Raw genomic sequence first — 18,296 nt, 5'->3', positions numbered from 1 at the left:
ACCGTACATTTGACCCCAGATAGATGTGCATGCCTTTTCTGTCATAGAACTAGCTTGAATTCTTGCTGTATTACTTGAGTTCTCAGTCTGGACCAAAGTTTTACATAGCCATACAGAACTGTTTCTTTAAAAACAGTTCTTATGAGGAGAGACTGAGAGAGCTGGGGCTGTTCAGCCTGGAGAAGCTGAGACGGGATCTCATTAATTTTTATAAATATCTCAGAGGTGGGTGCCAAGAGGATGGACCAGACTCCTTTCAGTGGTGCCCAGTGATAGGATGAGAGACAACGGGCACAGACTGAAGCACAGGAGGTTCCATCTGAATATGAGGAGAAACTTCTTTGCTGTGAGGTGCCAGAGCCCTGGACCAGGCTGCCCAGAGAGGCTGTGGAGTCTCCTTCTCTGGAGACATTGCAACCCACCTGGACACATTCCTTTGTGATCTGCTCTGGTGAACCTGCTTTAGCAGGTGGGTTGGACTAAATGATCTCCAGAGGTCCCTTCCAACCCCTACTGTTCTCTGATTCTGTGAAAACAAATACAACCGCAACCATTCTGTGATTCTGTGAAAACAAATACAACCCCAACCAAACCAAACCAGAGAGTGGGAAGTGGGGATGTGCAGGGCTGACAGTGGTGGTGGTTTGCAGGGCAAGGATTTTGCAGTCTGCTGTATGTCTTCATTCTTTTTAGCAGAATCGCATTCAGAGCAGATCCTTTTTGCCTTCATTTCTAGTGAAAAGAAGTTATTTTCTCAGCAAAACAAACCATCATGTAAGCATTTAGTTTCTCATTTTCACAATATATGATTTCAAGTTCTTTTGAGTCCACATGGAAAAAGTACCCCACCATTTTACCAGAGGCTGTGCTCTCCAAAACATCCAATTTAAAAAAAATGGCTATTTCTTGATTATCTACAGCTGAAGGCCCTTCCCTTTACTCTTGGCAGCCTGTGCAGTCTTTATGGGGTGGAACAGGACCTTCCTTTCGGCCTAGGAAATAGTCTTAATCCTGCCAGTATTCAACTGAATGCAGGCTTACTAATTTGTTGAAAAGCTCTGCTTTTAGTCTTTACTGATGATGTTCAGGATCCCTGATAGTTGCATTCATGTTGTCAAGGACACATGCTGTGTTTGTCTCTGGCAACCTCCGAATTTCTAGAAGAGATTCATTATATTAGTATTAAACAATCGTGGTCTTTATTATTGAAAATGAATCAGGTTCTCTTAATAAAATGGTAATTTTCTCATGTTCTAGATTTCTGAAGTAATGGTTTTTAAATACTTGGCATTTAAATTTGCCTTTCTAGTGGAATAATAAAGTATTACAATGACTGTAAAGTAATTTAGAATGAATTTAGATCATTTAGTTATTTACTTTTCCCAGTGTTTTCCTAGTAAAAGCTGCCTAACTAGTCTGTCTCATGATCTGCTTTTCCTGTTTATATCAATTTGGTTGATAACTATGGAGAAGCAGAATGGTTGGGAGGAAATTTCAAGCTTCTTCAAATTAACTTTTCATTAGCAAAATGATGAGGAAGCAAGAAGAGCTCACTGAGTTGTCTGAAATATCGTTTTGTAATTGTGAACCCAGCTGCTTTATGTCATGTATATAAGAAATAAGTCCGTGTGGAAAAACACCTGTTTCAGAACAGGTTGCTTGTATGTGTGTATTGTCATCACTTGTTCTACTCTTTGAAAATCTGACTTTACATGGGTTTTCTGACATTTCTTTTGAATAGATCCTTGCAAGTTCACATATTGGTCTAGGTAATCATAGAATCATTTTGGTTGGAAGAAACCCTCAGGATCATCGAGTACAACCAGAACCTAACTCTGGCACTAACCCATGTCCCTAAGAACCTAATCTAAACACCTTTTAAACCCCTCCAGGGATGGTGACTCCACCACTTCCCTGGGCAGCTTGTTCCAATGCTTCACAACCCTTTCCATGAAGAAATGTTTCCTCTTGTCCTACGTGAAAAAAGAAATAAGACCAGTGAATAGATAGAGTACAGTTGATCGCCAGTGCTATAATCATTTCATGTTTTATGTGGTGCTTCCCTACATGATTTAGAACTTTCTATGCACAAAACTCTCGTGCGGGAAGGTTGTTGCTTTTAAAAAAGCATGCGAGTGAGGTTGCTATAGAGTTTTAGAGGCTAAAATCTGCTCTATTTGTATTAAACTCTGGGCTTTATCTTGCATGGGAACGAATGTACTGGAACCTTCCTTGTTAGAATTAATGTGAGTGTGAGGCAGACAGATTCCTGAACGCAGCAGCTCAGAAAGAGTTACTCAGCGAGGTTACTTTTCCAGTTGTGACTAAGGGGCCAATTAGCAGCATCCGGAATGAGACGGCAGCAGTGCCTGGGTAAAAATAGATGGCATTTGGAGGAGCTGGGGCTGCTCTGGAGAAGGTCTGAGAAAAGCAAGACAAAGAGACAAGCTTCAGAAAGGAGTATTACAGGGATGATTGTGAGAAACTCCACGAACAGGCGAAGGTAGGAGCAGCCCAGAGAGATGGCAAGAAGTAACACCAAATTGGACTCAAACTGAAGGGCTTCTGCTGCCGAAGGAACGCCTGAGCTGGGTTCTTCACTCCCTTCTGACAAGAGAGGGAATGCTGGCATTGATATTAAAATGAAACAAGCTGTAATATCCTCTCAAAATGACAGGAACCAGAGGAGTGGGTGTAAAGCTCACTAGATTGTTAAGTCTTATGTGAAGGATTGATACTTTAATGCTTCTGTCAGGGGAGGGAGTGAGACACACACAAGTGCTGCTTCAGTAGGTTTGCTTGAAGGTGATTAGTTGACTATGCTGAAGTCTCTGAGAACAACTCATTAATAACATGCCAGGGACAGGGAGGGGAACTTGATGGCATGGAATGGTATTTTGCTTTCTAGCCTTTACAGTTACAACTTTGGCCTGTGACCACAACAGTTCTGATGGTCCTTCTCTTTCAATTTATGTAGGATACTGCAGCCCCTGGATTAGGATAGTTTAAAACTCTTTCGTTTTTCACTGACCTACTTTGACTGCACATTAGCTGTTAGATTGGGAAAGGGCCACCTGTATATGTACCCGCTGATACAGCCTGGATGTGAAGAGAATGCAGAATACTGCTTGCCTTCTCTTGATAAACTTCAGTCCAGGGCAGGTAATCACATAAAATACTCATTTTTATTGGAAATGGCAAGCTCCACTTATCAAATTCACTAATACATTATTAAATGACATTTCATGAAAAATAAGGCAAGATAAGGATCCACCTGAAGCCCTATATTTAAATATACAAAGAGTGTAAATTAAGAGTTCTTGCTAGTGGACTGGTAGTGAGCCTGCCGCTTCCTAAAAGGTACGGGCAAGCTGGAGGATGTATCATCTGTGTCTTCATATGGCAGATACAAAGTATGTTCGCAGTACTACACATTCTTTCTTGATCAGTGATCTGCACCTGCAAAGACTATAAAAATGCCTTTTCAAAGTTGTGCTAATTCAGTAGAGTATTTGGATCACCTCTCTTATGAAGAGGAGCTTTCAGACTGACCTATGTATGTATAAACCTGCAAAATACACACTTTCGCTGCTGAGTTCTTCTCGTATTATTTTTTTGTGGAATACATAGCTGATGCTGCTGCCTTTCATTTTCTTGATTAGTAAGCAATGAGCATTCTGTCAGTTAGAGCAAAGGTGTAATTGCAGTCCTACTGAACCGACATAACACTCCCATTGACTTCAGTGTGGCCAGGATGCCAACTGAAGATGGAGTTTGTGACCACAGCACAGCTGAGGATAAATATTGTTGGTAATCTAAGTTCGGTTTATCATCTTCAATACAGATGCTCCTCAACTAACGAGGATTTTGGAAGAGGTAGAGAGGTTAGCAGTTGATGATGAAGAGTATTGTTTGATAACCACAGATGAAAGGTTTTAATTATATTTAATGCCTCAACTATTAGGTTTGGTTAATATTTGTAACAGTCTAAACTAATGAAGTTTTGCAAAGTGACTTGATGCGCAGCAGAGCGATACCTTTGGTTGCATCATTTGCATGATATAAGCTTGTCTGTGTAGTTTTCAGTTTCCTTGGAGTTATTTATGGATCCTTAGAACTTAATACAAAACTCTTTGTTTGTAATGGGTCAAATATTTATTTTTAAAGGTAATATATGCTGTAAACTGATAGTCCTATTGCAGAGGGGCTAAATAATCTCTAGTGAAATTCACTTCAGGTGCCACGGCCCAGTGATCATCAGATAGGTTTGTCTGTGCAGTAGCAGATGGCATTTCTGAGGGATAAAAACCCCTTATGACTGATAAGCATGTGTGCAAGTCAGTAAATTCTGCCCAAAGAAAACTGCATTTTTTTCATTCAGCGTTTTTTGGAGAGGTCAGAAGTAAAAAATAAATGAGAAAATGTCCACACAAATTATGGTAATGCAAGGGTATGATAAGGGTTGTTCTTTAGACAGTTACAAAGATTCAGAAAGGAGGTCTTTGCTCTCTAGAACCTTGTGTTGGGAGATAAAATGTTTACCCCATTTCGAATTAAAGCACAAAAAAAGTTGCTGTTTGAAAGAGAGAAAAGTGGCCTAATACATCACATTTCCAAGTTTTAGCAAAAATATCCAATTTATGTATAAGAAGAGCAGTGAACTCTAAATGTGAATGATAATTACTAGTAAACAAGTCTCTCATTTACTTTGTTTTAAAACTGATAACTTGAGACTTGCCATTTTGTGATGGAGAAGATCCTATTTTTATTAGGATAGCTGGTATTTTTACATAGGCATGTGTCATGATAATACATATAACATAAAATATCTGGTCTAACACAGACTAATGTCACAACTTATAGGGGAGTATTATATGAATGTCATGTTTTTCCCCTCTTGGTGAATTGTTCCAGATCCTGAAGAACCTGAAGATCAAGAGGTTGCTGTAGAAATGATCTAAATGAGGATATATGTCTGTGTACCAGGGAATGTAGGAGACCTCTACAGTAATTGCAGAAGCAAAATAAAATCAAGTAGATGTATTTATTTATTTTCTGTCATTTAGACAGATCTACTGGGCTTGGCTTTATGAGAAAGGGTGTTCCCTTAAGCTAACAGCTTGACTAATTTGAGTTATTGTCATATGTTATTCAATAATGTGGTCTGAGCCTCACAGATGACCATATCTCAGGGCAGCTGATTGAGCGTAAGCACTAGAAGGTCTTATGCAAGGAAAAGATCTCGAAGGAGGGAATGACGTGGTAACCTCCTTTCTTGACAAATAAACCACATGGATTGCGCGTGGACGTCAAGTCCTCACGTAGCACCTTTGAGCAATGCTTTCGAGTTTCTCAGTTGGCAAGGAAATGTCATCCCAGTGTGTAGACTAGGATGTACCTTCAGGTTTTCACAGAATCACAGAGTGATTGGGGTTGTAAGTGACCTCTGGGGACCATCCAGTCCAACCCACCTGCTAAAGCAGGTTCACCAGAGCAGATCGCACAGGAATGTCTCCAGGCAGGTCTTGAAAGTTTCCAGAGAAGGAGACTTAACAACCTCTCTGGGCAGCCTGTTCCAGGGCTCTGGCACCTCAAAAGAAAGAAGTTTTCCTCATATTCAGATGGAACCTCCTGTGCTTCAGTCTGTGTCCGTTGCCCCTCATCCTATTGTTGGGCACCACTGAAAGGAGTCTGGTCAATCCTCTTGACACCCTTTGAGATATTTATAAAAATTGATGAGATCTCCTCTCAGCTTCTCTTCTCCAGGCTGAACAGCCCCAGCTCTCTCAGTCTCTCCTCATAAGAAAGATGCTCCAGGCCCCTCACCATCTTCATAGCCCACCACTGGACTCCCTCCAGTAATTCCTTGTCCTCCTTAAACTGGGCAGCCCAGAACTGTGTTTTCCTGTGGTTTTTTTTTTCCTGATTTTTTTTTGTTTGTTTGTTTATTGTTGTTTGTTTGGTTTTGTTTTTAATTTGTTTGTTTTGTTTGTTTTCCCCCATATTTTCTCATGGCTCAGCCGGGGTGTAGCGGAGATGATGTTCTCGTGCATGTGAGCGATGAGTCCTGGGGCTGCTGTTCCTGAGGGACACAGTGCTGGCAGATGCATCTCCCCGTGCAGCCCCAGCTTGGTTTTGGCGTTATATTGGATTCAGCTTGAGGTGTCAATTCTGATCTCGGAGAATCTCAGTATGCTAAAACTAGTGTTTGGAAGACTAAATGAATAACAAAGGCCAAACCCAGTAATTTTGTTCTTCTGTCAAGCTGGAGCTTCTGCAGTAAAGAGGAAATGTATTTAAGAAGTTGAGCTTTCAGGAGGTTCTGTTTGGTGACTTTAGAATGAACTTCCAGCTTGTTGCTACATCTTCCATCATAACTTTAGAGTATGTTAGTTAATTTTTGTCTTTTTCTTACACAAATGTAGCATCTTACACCTGTGTGGTTCCATCAAATTCTTACTCTTACACATGGTTCTCCCTCTATGGAGGGAATGAGGGAGCAAACGCATGATGGATGCTTGGATTGCATAGTGCATTACTGGAAAATACTGGGAGTCTATTGTAAATTAGCAAAGAGTAGAATATGTTCCTGACTAAATTTATACTACCAAATGAGAAGGGAATGGAAGTTGTGTTTTCAGGGTTCAATTAAACTCTCTTGTAAATGTATAAATAGGGTTGTAGAAATCTATATTTTATATGTATGTGTATTATTTAAGTTAATGAATGTAAATATTTTTAAATGTAAGCCTGAGCTCTTAGGCAGTGGGTTGTATATGTAGAGTAGCTCTCAATTCTTTCACTGGAGAATGAAGTTCTCTTGGGACTTCTGGGATAAATTAGTAGGTCAGTATCTAGAAGGGTAGCAACTTGTTCTGAGCTCATTTGCTTGAGAGTTATGTCTGGGGTTTCCTATGCTCTTGGTTCAGGGTTTTTTTTATTGCAAGCGTGTGTTTCTGAATAAATTTCATAGAGCAACTCTGTAGTTTGAGCAAAATGAATATTGCATATTTTTATTTGGACTCCTGGCAGTTTCAGAGCACTTACTGAGCAAGGTGTGCAATTTTTGTACCCTTACAGGAAGCATGTACAGCTGTATAATTTTATCATGATTTCATTAGGTACTTAATGCATTAAACAAATTTCGGTGCAAATCCTGAACTGCCTTGTGACTGCAGTTAGAGTGAAAGGTAACTGCAAGATTGCTGTGATGTGTTTGTGTTTTATATTTAATGATCATTACAGAGCAAAAGCTTCTAATGTCATGTAGAAAAAAATTGTAATCTGATAAGAATCTTATCAAAAGGAAGACAGTAATCCTCTTAAGGATTCTTCTGTCTTAGGTCAGCAGGCCATAGTCTTGTTTGGTTTTATTTTCTGCAAAGGCGTTTCTTAGTAGTCTGGAACTTGTAAACAGTTTTCTGGTTTTTTAGATTTTTGCCATCCAAGGAATCTGGAAACCATGAAATGTTCATTATGAATTGCTAGTCTTGCCACTTTCTGATATTTGCCAATAATTTACAACACAAAAAAATAAATTGCAGACGATGTAGCAAGATAAAGTTGAAGCTGCACTGTAAACCAAGATTCTCTCTAAAATTAACCAAAGATAGAAGTGATAGGAGCATAGCATGTCAAAGTTGAAATAATGAGCTGAGACTTGTGTTTCTACTGACATCTGGAATTCCAGCACTCTGCTGAGAACTTAGGAAGGGATGGGGGATGGCAGGATGCTAAGGACCAGCCATGCAATTAAAAATACACTTAAAAGCAGCCTGCAGGACTCTTAGTGATTTGAAGGGAAGGGAAGGTGGCAGTAGGGTGACCCAGTGGAGCACGAAGTTGCTCTTGTTTAGCTTTGCTCTGCATCTGTAATCGGAGAAATTGCTTGGAAAACTGATGTCTCTGTTTACACGATGTTCCTGTCTCTGGTGTTTGTGATGTGTTTTAGGATAAAGGAGCTAAGCAAGTAGGTAAGTTCAGCTTATTTTGGATTTGCATTCGCTCCACTTGTAACTTTTACTATTGAAACATCTGCAGAAAAACCTGACTTTAATTCTTATGTACAGCAGCTTCTGGTAAGAGCTGGAAGGAACCAGTGGAAGGTTCAGCACTGGAGGCATTACCAGCTAGAACTGAGCAAAAGTGCAAGGAGTAACGCACACTTACTACTCCTGGAGGCTCAAAAAAAACCAACTGCGAAGATTTTTTTCATATAGAGTGAGTCTTGTGTTTATAATGGAGTATGATGTTAAAATTCAAAGATCTTTCTGTTTATGGATATTTTGATTTTTAGACTAAGGATGATCTAACACAGCTCTGGATGCTCCAAAGCATGAGCTGATTGTACTGGGTTTTAGTGTTGTCTCCCAGCATAGCATTGGGTTGTTTTTTTATACACCTAAGTAAGTTCACAGGTCAGTGCCTAGAAACAAAACACCAACCAACCAACCAACCAACAAAAAACCCCCAAACAACCACAAATCCTGTAATTGGATTTACAGTTCTACAAATGTAGACAGTAGCAGATGGACAGTTTATGTGTTTGATGTTTTTTTATTTATTTATCTTATATTTGTTTAAGAAGGTTAAAAATCCATCTAATTTTTTTCCCTTCCTCTTGAAGAATACTTTGGAAAGCAACATTTTTAAAAAAAATATCTGCTGGTAGAAGGTTTGGCTGAAAGTGTGTGGCCAAGATATCCTCATAATTTCTTCACTACCTCAGTCAGTGATCTTGGGTGGCAGCAACTCTATGGTGACTGTTCAGCAAACCAGGTACTCCAGCTCTTTGGCATGAAGGTTGACTGGTGCTTTGAAAGCGCAATTCAGACATAACCTACTTAAAACAACTCCGTAATTTTTCTGAGCCAGTATAAAAGAAACATGAGTCAGTCCAGGAAAACTGGCCACAATAACTCTTAAGTGTTTCAGCAAAGTATTTTTGTCTTATTTTGGGATTTTATGCCACGTATTCAATTTAGGAAATTGAAGTAACATGTATGTGCATTTTTGCCAGCCTTTTTGTTTCCCTTAAAGAAATAAATTGCTAATCATTGTTTTTGAAATATTAGTAAGAATTTGGGAGGGAGGGGGAGAAAGCAACCTACAAAACCTGTGATCAGTGTGGGGCTAAAAAATGTGTTAGTTTGATGTCTAGGCAAACTCACCATAAATAATGTAATGGGATATATTAAAGATGTCACAATGTCAGAAACTTCGAGATATGTAGCTACTTAATCAAATCCAGCCCCTAACTACTAACTCATTCATTCTTGTTTTGCTTAAACACTTTGAACTCCTTTTTTTTTTCCTTTTACAATATTCTGCTTTCATTGTGTTACCTATTCCCCAACCAGTTTTTTCTCCCTGTGTTTTCCAAGTCTTCTGCTCATGCTCTAACTCACTGTCTTTCTCTTAGTCTTTTAGTACTTTTTAATGTTGTCATTTGGGTTGGAAGAGACCCTCAGGATCACCGAGTCCAACCATAACCCAACTCTAGCACTAAAACACGATGTACTACCAAATATCTTGTGAGTCTCTATTTTTGTGGGACCTAAACCAGCCACTGTTATACCCAAATATCTTTTTAATCTTGTCTTCCATTAGTTGCTCATGATTTCTCACTGCCTATTATGTATTTCTTTGATTGCTTATTATTATCAGAGATGTTTGATGTGCCTCTGTTTCACAGCGGACTCATCATGTTAGTGATGAGTAGGAGTAGGAGTACCCAACCTTGTAACACTCAGGGCACCCTGGAAGGGTCACTTGAGGGTGACACACAACTGGTGCTAATTTACACTAGTACCGTCCTTTTGCAACAAGTATGGCTGTAATTGTATTTTGCTATGGCTCATCAGTAGCTTTGACGACTAAACTTGTGATCTTTGCCTTCTTCTAAGTTGAGAGATGTTGCCAGCACAGCCACCATTGGTGTAGCCAGTGGTGGGATGAACAAATCTAGATGATATTTCGAGATCCCTTCCAATCCCTAACATTCTGTGATTCTGTGAAGTGTTGGTTCCAGATTAACAAAGCGTAGTTTCAAGAAATCTTTTCATGAAAACCTTGGCTACACTGGCTCTGGATTGAGCCAAATGGGGGAAAGTGAGGAGGCTTAAGCTGTTGCTGTACCATGCTTCCCGTGCAAGTAGGCAAAAAATGTAATTTTAAAATAAACATTAAAAGTATGGTTTTTAAAAATATGCTTTATTGAAATTATTTTCATTGTCAGTTTGTTTTTAATTCTTGGTCTTGCAATGAAGAAGGTCACAGCCCTCTATCCGTCTGTTCTATGAAGGGGCTGGAGCTCCTAAGATTTTACATACGTGAGTAAAGGCAGAATTTTGATTAATATATTAAAAGTATACCTACACTATAAAATTTTGGCATTGTATATGACTAAGAGTGCATCTATTAAGGAGTATCCCCAGTTGCTTATAATGCTACTCCATATGCACTCAAGGCACTCAAATGCTACATCTACGCTGCTTTCAGACTACTCATCCCAATAAATGATGTTTATTGAAAAACTATTACATGATTGGGGAGTATCAGGAAGCAGTAGAGGGATTTGCAATATCCCGGATCCCTGAAAAACTACCCAGGAGACTCCCACTTAGTGAGAACTTTTAAAGTTTGATCAGGGAGAAATTTGTGGTCAGAGAAATAATTCTCAATTTTGTGATTGATTATCTGAAGAGACACCGATTATCAGGAAAATTGGTGAAGTACAGCCTGCATTACACTTCTAATCGTGCATTTAATACTATGTTAAATGTTGTGCTTTTCTTTTTGTGCCTGTTCACTGGTGAAAGCTTGAGTTTGTCACACTGTGTTGATCGCTGTGTGAATAGTGTTGGTACTGGTTAGACTTTTTGTATTTTGGAACACAATGCCTAACTGCTGCCCTGCTGTATAATTAGTAAGTGTAGAGAATGGGTTGGGAAGACAGCTTTGAAAAAAGCACCTATTAATAAATGAATGATTACTGACTTCACAAAGCATTCATAATATTGACAGCCAGTCAGGAAAATTAAATGAATGCAATCAGGATAGTGATTACTTTTCTCAAGAAGTGTGTGTAAGAAAGAGTGGGCAAACATTTGTACTTCTTGGCATCTTAAGACCAAGATCCTACTGTGAGAAGTGGCTTATAGAAATGTGGTGCATTACGTACTGGGGTATATGTACCCTGTTTCCCCAAAAATAAGCCCTAGCATGAGTTTTCAAAATTTTTGAGGATGCTTGAAATATAAGCCCTCCTCGCAAAATAAGCCCTAGTTACAGTTCATTTTTAAAAAGTCAATTTAAATAGTGTCCAGGCAGCTATACATGTAAAGAAAGGCATCTTTTGGAGCAAAAATTGATATAAGACCCTGTCTTATTTTCAGGGAAACAGGGTGCGACAGGACCTTGAGTTAGCGAAAGCCTTGGGCTGGGTGTCGCTAGACCTGCTCTTGAAGTGAACTTCTCAAAGAACAAAAGTCTATTCTTATTTGAATAAAAACTAGAAAGCTAGCTTCTTACAAAACGGAATCTTCATGCAAACGTCATCTTCAGGCTTATTAAGAACAGTAATGGATATACTGGGAGCAATAGTTGTTCTGAAGGCATTTTTATTTTAATTATTAATAAATGTTCTGATAGTACATGTGTGAGTGCAGGGTAGCATGGGTGAGCCTATTCTAGTTTTGCTTAGTATTTTAGATGTAATATACATTATTTGTCTCCTTTTATTCTAATTCTAGGCCCTATACTGTCTTGTGTCTACAATCCTGTGACTTTTTCCTCACAGTTGCTGTGCTGGTTTGAGCAGCTCAATCCCTCCCTGTCTTCTTCACTCCTGGCATTACCCCCTCATTGCAGAACTGCAGGCTGAAGGGAATCGTGGAGCTGATCCAGGGGTTCAGTATCTCCCCATTTTTTGGCTTTTCACTACCACTAAGGGGACAACCATAGCTCAGTTCCCTGGGTGCAGTTTTTCTGGTCTGATGCATAGTTTTAGTTTGCTATGATTCAAAATGGGTTACTTTTAAAGTGCTGGAATTAAAATATGGATGTAATATAAACATGAATAGTTTTTATATGTTAGAGACTTGTGGTGTTATCAGATGTTTATGTCTTTATTTGATAAAAGGATGAGACTGCAGTGATGACTGATGAGCAGGGATGGGCTGGTTTGGCTAGTATTATTTTAGAAAAATAATATTAAAAGAGAAACTGAATAGCTTTGGCCATTTTAGAATTAGGATTTCAGCCCTTCTAGTAACACTTGTTGGTCCATGTTTAAAAAAAAAATTACAGTACTTCTTGTCATTTTTTTCTGGTAACTTTATAAAACACTTGATTTTGTTACAGGCTCCGATTCTCTCTCTAATATCATTGTTGAGCTGTATTAGTACTTGCTTTGACTAAGCCAGTCTCCTTTCAATCTGTGAATACTCAGTGTGTTTCAAAAGCTTTGTACAGTTTTAAGTGGTTAAAGAGAAAATTTACAAGTCTGAAAATCAACTCATAGCAAAGACCTTCAGAAAATGAAGAAAGTTCTCACCGTCATCCAGATGGAAGTTTATCTTCTTTATCTTTTTGATGTATACTCTCCTGGGCATTGGACATAAATCACACGTGCCACTTTGTAGTGTCATTTTGATTTTATCTTCTAGATGATTAAAGTGCTGTGAGTATTTACACAGATTCATTAGAGCAGTTGCTCAATTTTCAGTTGTTTCAACCAAACGTAGATACAACAGTAATATTGCAGGTTATTAAGGTTTGGGACCTAAACATTTGGCTGCGTGTTAGCATGGGAGTAAAATGTTGCAAAATTCACTGAAAGATCTGAGTGTCTGCTGAGAAGAAAATGATTTGTTGTTTTTCATCAACTAACTCTGAAGGTCTGGAAGGAACTGTGTGTTTTACTTCAAGTCGCTGCATTAAGGAGCTCGGTAGCTCTGTACCTCAGGTACCAGAGCACTCCCTGACCCAATATCGGCATGCGGGTGGCCGGGGAAAACACCTCAAAAAACCAAACCAAAAGAACCCCAATTTTATTGTTTTCTGCTGCCCTTTTCTTGTGCTGTACATGTGAAGATCACCTAAAATTTAAACTTGTATGTTTTTCTGCTTGCCAAGTAGAAAAACCCTAAGCATGCGATGTTACCCTGTTCCTAAAGCACCTTGAATTCCCAAGAACTTCTTGCAATTTTCTTTTGTAGCGTGGACGGCAACTTGCTTAATAAAGAAACGCAGATATGACCACAACAATTGGGGTTCGGGGTTTTATTTAATGAGGCTTTGGTGGTTTTGTTTGTTTTGATATAGGTTTGTTGGGGTTTTTTGTTTTGTTTTTGTCTTGGGTTTTGTTTGGTTTTGTTGTTTGCCCCTATAGCTTGCGTGGCTCATTGGCATAGTAATGCTGGCATGAAAGTTCATGTAGTGTTCTAGAGTGGTTTTTCCTGAGAAGAACTTAATTATCTTTTTCATTTTGTTCCCACACCTCCAGATACTTAACTGGAGGAGAAAAGAAACTTTTATTAGTTATTTTGATGCTTAGTCATTTTAAATTTTTTTTATTTCATACTTTCCCTACCTTAAAATGAGTGTTATTTGTAGCAATTTGATCCTGGTTATAACTTGCACTGAATTGTATCTTAATGGATTCCCATTTGATTTCAGCCTGTGTTTCTCTTGGACTGGGATGTCCTTGTCGGCCAAGCCTGCAGGCCAAGTAGAACAATGCAACCAAAACCTCTTATGTTTATGCAACATCATAGACTTTATTGATACCGCTTACATGTCTTCAAGTTGTATGGGGAATTATAGACAGCAAAAGAAAGAGTGGAAGTGAGAATTATAATATTCTTCAAAAGTAAACAGTTGCACTTTTATATCTTTTTGTATTTGTTTGTTTGTTTTCAGCCTGTATTTACAGTCTGTCTTTTGGAAGCAATTGTTAATCAATTAATTGTTGCGTGCTTGTTTATAACAGTGAATTCTGAAGTCCAATCTCCCTTTTATTTTTTTACTTTTTATTTTTATTATTATTTGAAGGCAGGTAATTTGAAAAGCAGCAACAAGTACATTGCTTCTCCAGGCCCTTTATCTCCTGCAAGGCTGTAACCTTAGAAAGGTTGCTAATATTAGTGGTCATTTTTGTAACAGGCTAATGACTTTCTCTCAGCCCTTGGCTTATTTGAGGTTTCAGCATTCCTGCTGTGAGGCACTTGAACTCATGTGAGACACCTGGTGACCTGATTTTGGGACCTTCAGGTGTTTTGGGGGACTGTCCTGCTTAGCTCTTCTTGTTGGGGTTCTGCAGGACCATGTTTCTTGCATCTTCTGTGCCTCAGATGAATAGAGCCTGTGGGAACACAGCGTGAATAATGATGGTGATACAAAGTATGCTGTCATAACCACACCACTTCTATACCCCCTTAATTTGCTTCGGACACCGCTATTGTAGAGCTTACCCAAGCCTAATGAGTATGAGATCAGTGTGTGCTGCCCTATATTACCAATTAAACGTTACCAACATCTTGGTTGTTCTTGGTGGGACGAGGTTTGCAAACCTATTGAAAACATTGAATAGATTTCTACTTCATCATGTCAGGTCAGAAAGTGCCTCACGCCTTTATTTGTACTGCAATCCGTATTTTTTCTTTTCAGTGTTTGAGCAATGCAGAGCGTTGAAGTGAAGTGCCTCGAGGTCCTTGAATCTCTATCAGTACTTTTTAAAACTATGCAGCTCTACATTGTGACCTTGGAATATTTCATAGGCCTTTTGAGCTTGAAACCAATAACTGTTGTGTACATGGTTTTAATTAAAACAGATTAATGGTACTTCGTCCTTAAAACTAGTATACAACTACTAAGAGCTCCCAGTGTTTCCCAGGTATTCCCTAACTTGACCTAATTCTAGTGTTAGCAATAAGAAGTTCCATCTTAGGCTGCCTTTTTACTAGTATATCCAAGTTTTAAGAAATAAACACCAGGTCTGTGCTACTCAAATTTTTCTGCTTGAAATCAGCAAATTTATTTCATTTACATGTTGCATTGTAGCTTTGGAAGGTCACTGGCTGGATTCTGGTGCTGACAGACATTTGTGCCTTTTTAAAACAAAGACGGATCAAAATAAGCAAAGTGCCCCCTAGTCTGAGGGGATACTTTCGAAGTAAAAGTGCATATTTTATTTCTGCAACTTTCTGCTGTTATTAGCCTCTTGTGTACATGACCATCTGAGAAACTAAGCTTGCTGTATACTCTTTTGATGCACTTAGTAAACTAACAAACCACTAAGAAGTTGACATTCCTTTTATTCTTAAGTCTTTTATCTGCTGAGATTTAAGTAAGTGGTACGTTCTGCTTACTCTAGTGGTCAAGCACATGCCGTTATTTTGTGGGAAAATGTTCCTATTAATGCATGTTATGTGTTCATAGCACAGCAAAAAATCCTCACTGTTTCAGTAAAATCAATTTTGCTATGAAAAGTGTCAACACGGAGGTAATGATTGAATCTGAAAACTTGTTTGCAGAATTATAGTCTTGCTGTGTATTTTTATACATATTCATGTGTATTCATATAGAGTTGTAAATGATGCAGTGTTTTTAGAAATATAAATTAATCAAGCTTGATGTGTTTGACAGTTCTTCCATTCTTCTTTGGAGTGCAAGTTAACGATGGTGAATATCAGCCTCCCATCAAAGGAGCGGTATATTGTAGAATTAAGTATTGAATACTGTTGTGCTTTTAGCCACCACTTCAGCCTGGACTTTCTTGGTGAACTGTATTTTCTTAATGGCAGGTGATGATTAAATTACTTCTACAAGATGTTGTTCAAGATCTCAAAACACACAAGAGTAATACAATTCCTACAAGGGTTTTGTTTGTTAATCTCAGCTCTTTTTTTTACAAAAATTATGTGAATGCTGCTTTCCTTTGAAATTGATCTTCAAAAAGAAATCCTGTTTTGTATAATAAGATGCCAGACTCACAAAGATTTCCTTTCTTGTTCCACAGACGTTTCATCTTCAGAGCAGCCTGAACTGTTCCTAAAGAAACTTCAACAGTGCTGTGTCATTTTTGACTTCATGGACACGCTTTCAGACCTTAAAATGAAAGAATACAAGCGCTCCACTCTTAATGAACTGGTGGACTACATTACAATAAGCAGAGGCTGTTTGACAGAGCAGACTTACCCTGAAGTAGTTAGGATGGTGAGTTCCTTCTTTCTCATGGTCTCTTTAAATCCACTTGCAATTCCAGTTACACATCGTGGGCGAAATTGAACCCTGGAGTAGGTGGATTAAATGAGGCGTTTGGTTTGTATTTTCTACTAGACATCACTTGGGGATAATTCTCCAAAGACAAAAATATTAATTTTTATATATGCTTAATTAAAGTCAAGTAGATGATGATTATTATAGTGTCACAAATGTATGAAAGGAAACCTGGTTTGTTTCCTGATCAAATCAGTCACTCACATTCCCCCCCACCTACTCTCCTCACAGCCCCCCCCCCCCCCCCCCCCCCAGTATAAATAATGGAATAATTTTTGCAAGTTTCTTCTATTATTCAACCTCTTGAATGTGTACTTTAGGTGGAGATAGCTTAAAGTATGCATGGATAATGATTTTGAAATAATAAATGCTAAAAATGTTGTATAGGACCAGTGTGAAAATTTCCTGGTTGTATTATATGGATTCATAGCAGCTGCCATTAGAATGAGCAAGATTACTCAACAATAAAGCCATACTTTGTATATATAAATTGTCAAATAATAGTGTTTTCAATGTAAAAATGGAAATAGTACCAGATGCTGGCTATATGGTGAAGAACATTCATTGCAATTGGCAAAATCAATCACTGGTTTAAAATGTTTATTCTATGCTACCATACGGAACACTTGTAACGTGTTACCTAAGTGAGAAGGTAATTAGTTAAATATTGATTTGATGACGTTGGTTTCCTAATGGTTCTGTGTAATCATGGAATCCACTGGCTCTTTGCTGGAAGAACAGAAACATGAATAGATTTTACATTGCATTATATATGCTCCTTATTTCTTTTCTGACACACATATATCTTGTGTTTCTTGTCTGTAATATTTAAAAATAACTGCAGATTGTCACAGAATCATCAAGCAGTTAATAGTGAAGAAAAAAATAGAACTAAGGGTACATGGAAGAATCTTTATATGGCTTCTTTGTGTGTAAGCATTGCCACAAAGCCTATAATTATGTGATCAGGTTTGTCCCCTTCTCCCCTGCCCTCCCTTTCTCCCTTCTGTACAGGACCAGTCTTGTGAATGAGCGGCTTTTCAGTCTGTTGTGTGATTTGTTCAGCATGTGGTCTAACCCACCATTCAAATTCCGCTCTGAATACAGAATTACTAGTTCTCTGCTGAATTTTTCTGCTGACGCTGCACTGTAGCATCTAAATGGTTTGCAAATGTTAGTTTAATCTTACTTGTATCCCTTGTGATAAGGAAATTATGTCGTACCCTTTGTATAGACAGGACACCGATGCAGAGATAACTTCAATAAAATTGGGTACTTTGTGCAGAAGATGCCTCCAAACTCATCTCCTGGGAGAATTTGGTATTTTTATTTACCGTTTCTGTTATTGAGGTTATATTCTTGCATTGACTTTGGTTATAGTTGTTTTACTGCAGCAACATTTGTAGAATAAAGCCTCTGCAAGTTAGGTTGGGCCCCAAGAAGCAATAATTTGATCTACAACTGCTCATAAAGTTCAATTTGAATCATAAATCGTAACCTATGAAGCAAATCCCCTTTGCCAGCATGTCCTACTGTCCCTGCAGTCACCAATGTTGATTCACATAACTGTTTTTATCCTAAGGAAATGAGACCTTGCCTATATAGTTTGAAAAGCATGTTTTAAAATAATTTTCTCAAATGTAACTACGATATGGATGAGTCATTGGAAGTAAAGATTCAGTGTGCATTTTTCCAGTGGATTTCACAGATATTTTTGATGGAAAACCGTTCTATCTTCTTTTCTCCAGTATTCTCCTGACCCTTTCATTGCAATCACACCCATCTTCATCTTCTTCATCTTGCCTAAATAATTAGGGAAGTGGACATGGTTTGATTTTGTTTTTTCCTCCTCCTAAAGAATTTTGTGAGGAAGTTGTAATATTTAAATTTTACAAGAAACTCTTAGGCTGCAAAAGACATGTGTGATTTGAGGAAGGTGTAAAGTGTTGGAAAGCTGGAGTTCCCTATTTGTGCCTGTTGCAACCAGTAGTGTTTGTGGTATATGTGCTCTCAGA

At 38.4% G+C, this 18,296-nt stretch overlaps 1 protein-coding gene across 3 annotated transcripts in view; it reads left to right on the top strand.

Moving 5' to 3' along the window:
- The window catches only part of PPP2R5E (protein phosphatase 2 regulatory subunit B'epsilon), a 76,859-nt gene that overhangs the window by 28,727 nt on the left and 29,836 nt on the right, over nt 1–18,296 (top strand). For 2 of the 3 annotated variants that reach the window (XM_080344786.1, XM_080344785.1), the window contains exon 3: nt 16,022–16,218. In XM_080344786.1, coding sequence (XP_080200912.1) covers nt 16,022–16,218 — 197 coding nt within the window. Of the gene's footprint in view, nt 1–8,679; nt 8,779–16,021; nt 16,219–18,296 lie in introns of those variants that run through there. The other variant, XM_080344787.1, reaches the window with a different exon arrangement.

This window comes from Nesoenas mayeri, assembly GCF_963082525.1.
Source record: "Nesoenas mayeri genome assembly, chromosome: 5".
Classification (NCBI taxonomy): domain Eukaryota; kingdom Metazoa; phylum Chordata; class Aves; order Columbiformes; family Columbidae; genus Nesoenas; species Nesoenas mayeri.
Note: the sequence above shows the minus strand (reverse complement) of the source record. Positions and strands in the feature narration are given on the sequence as shown.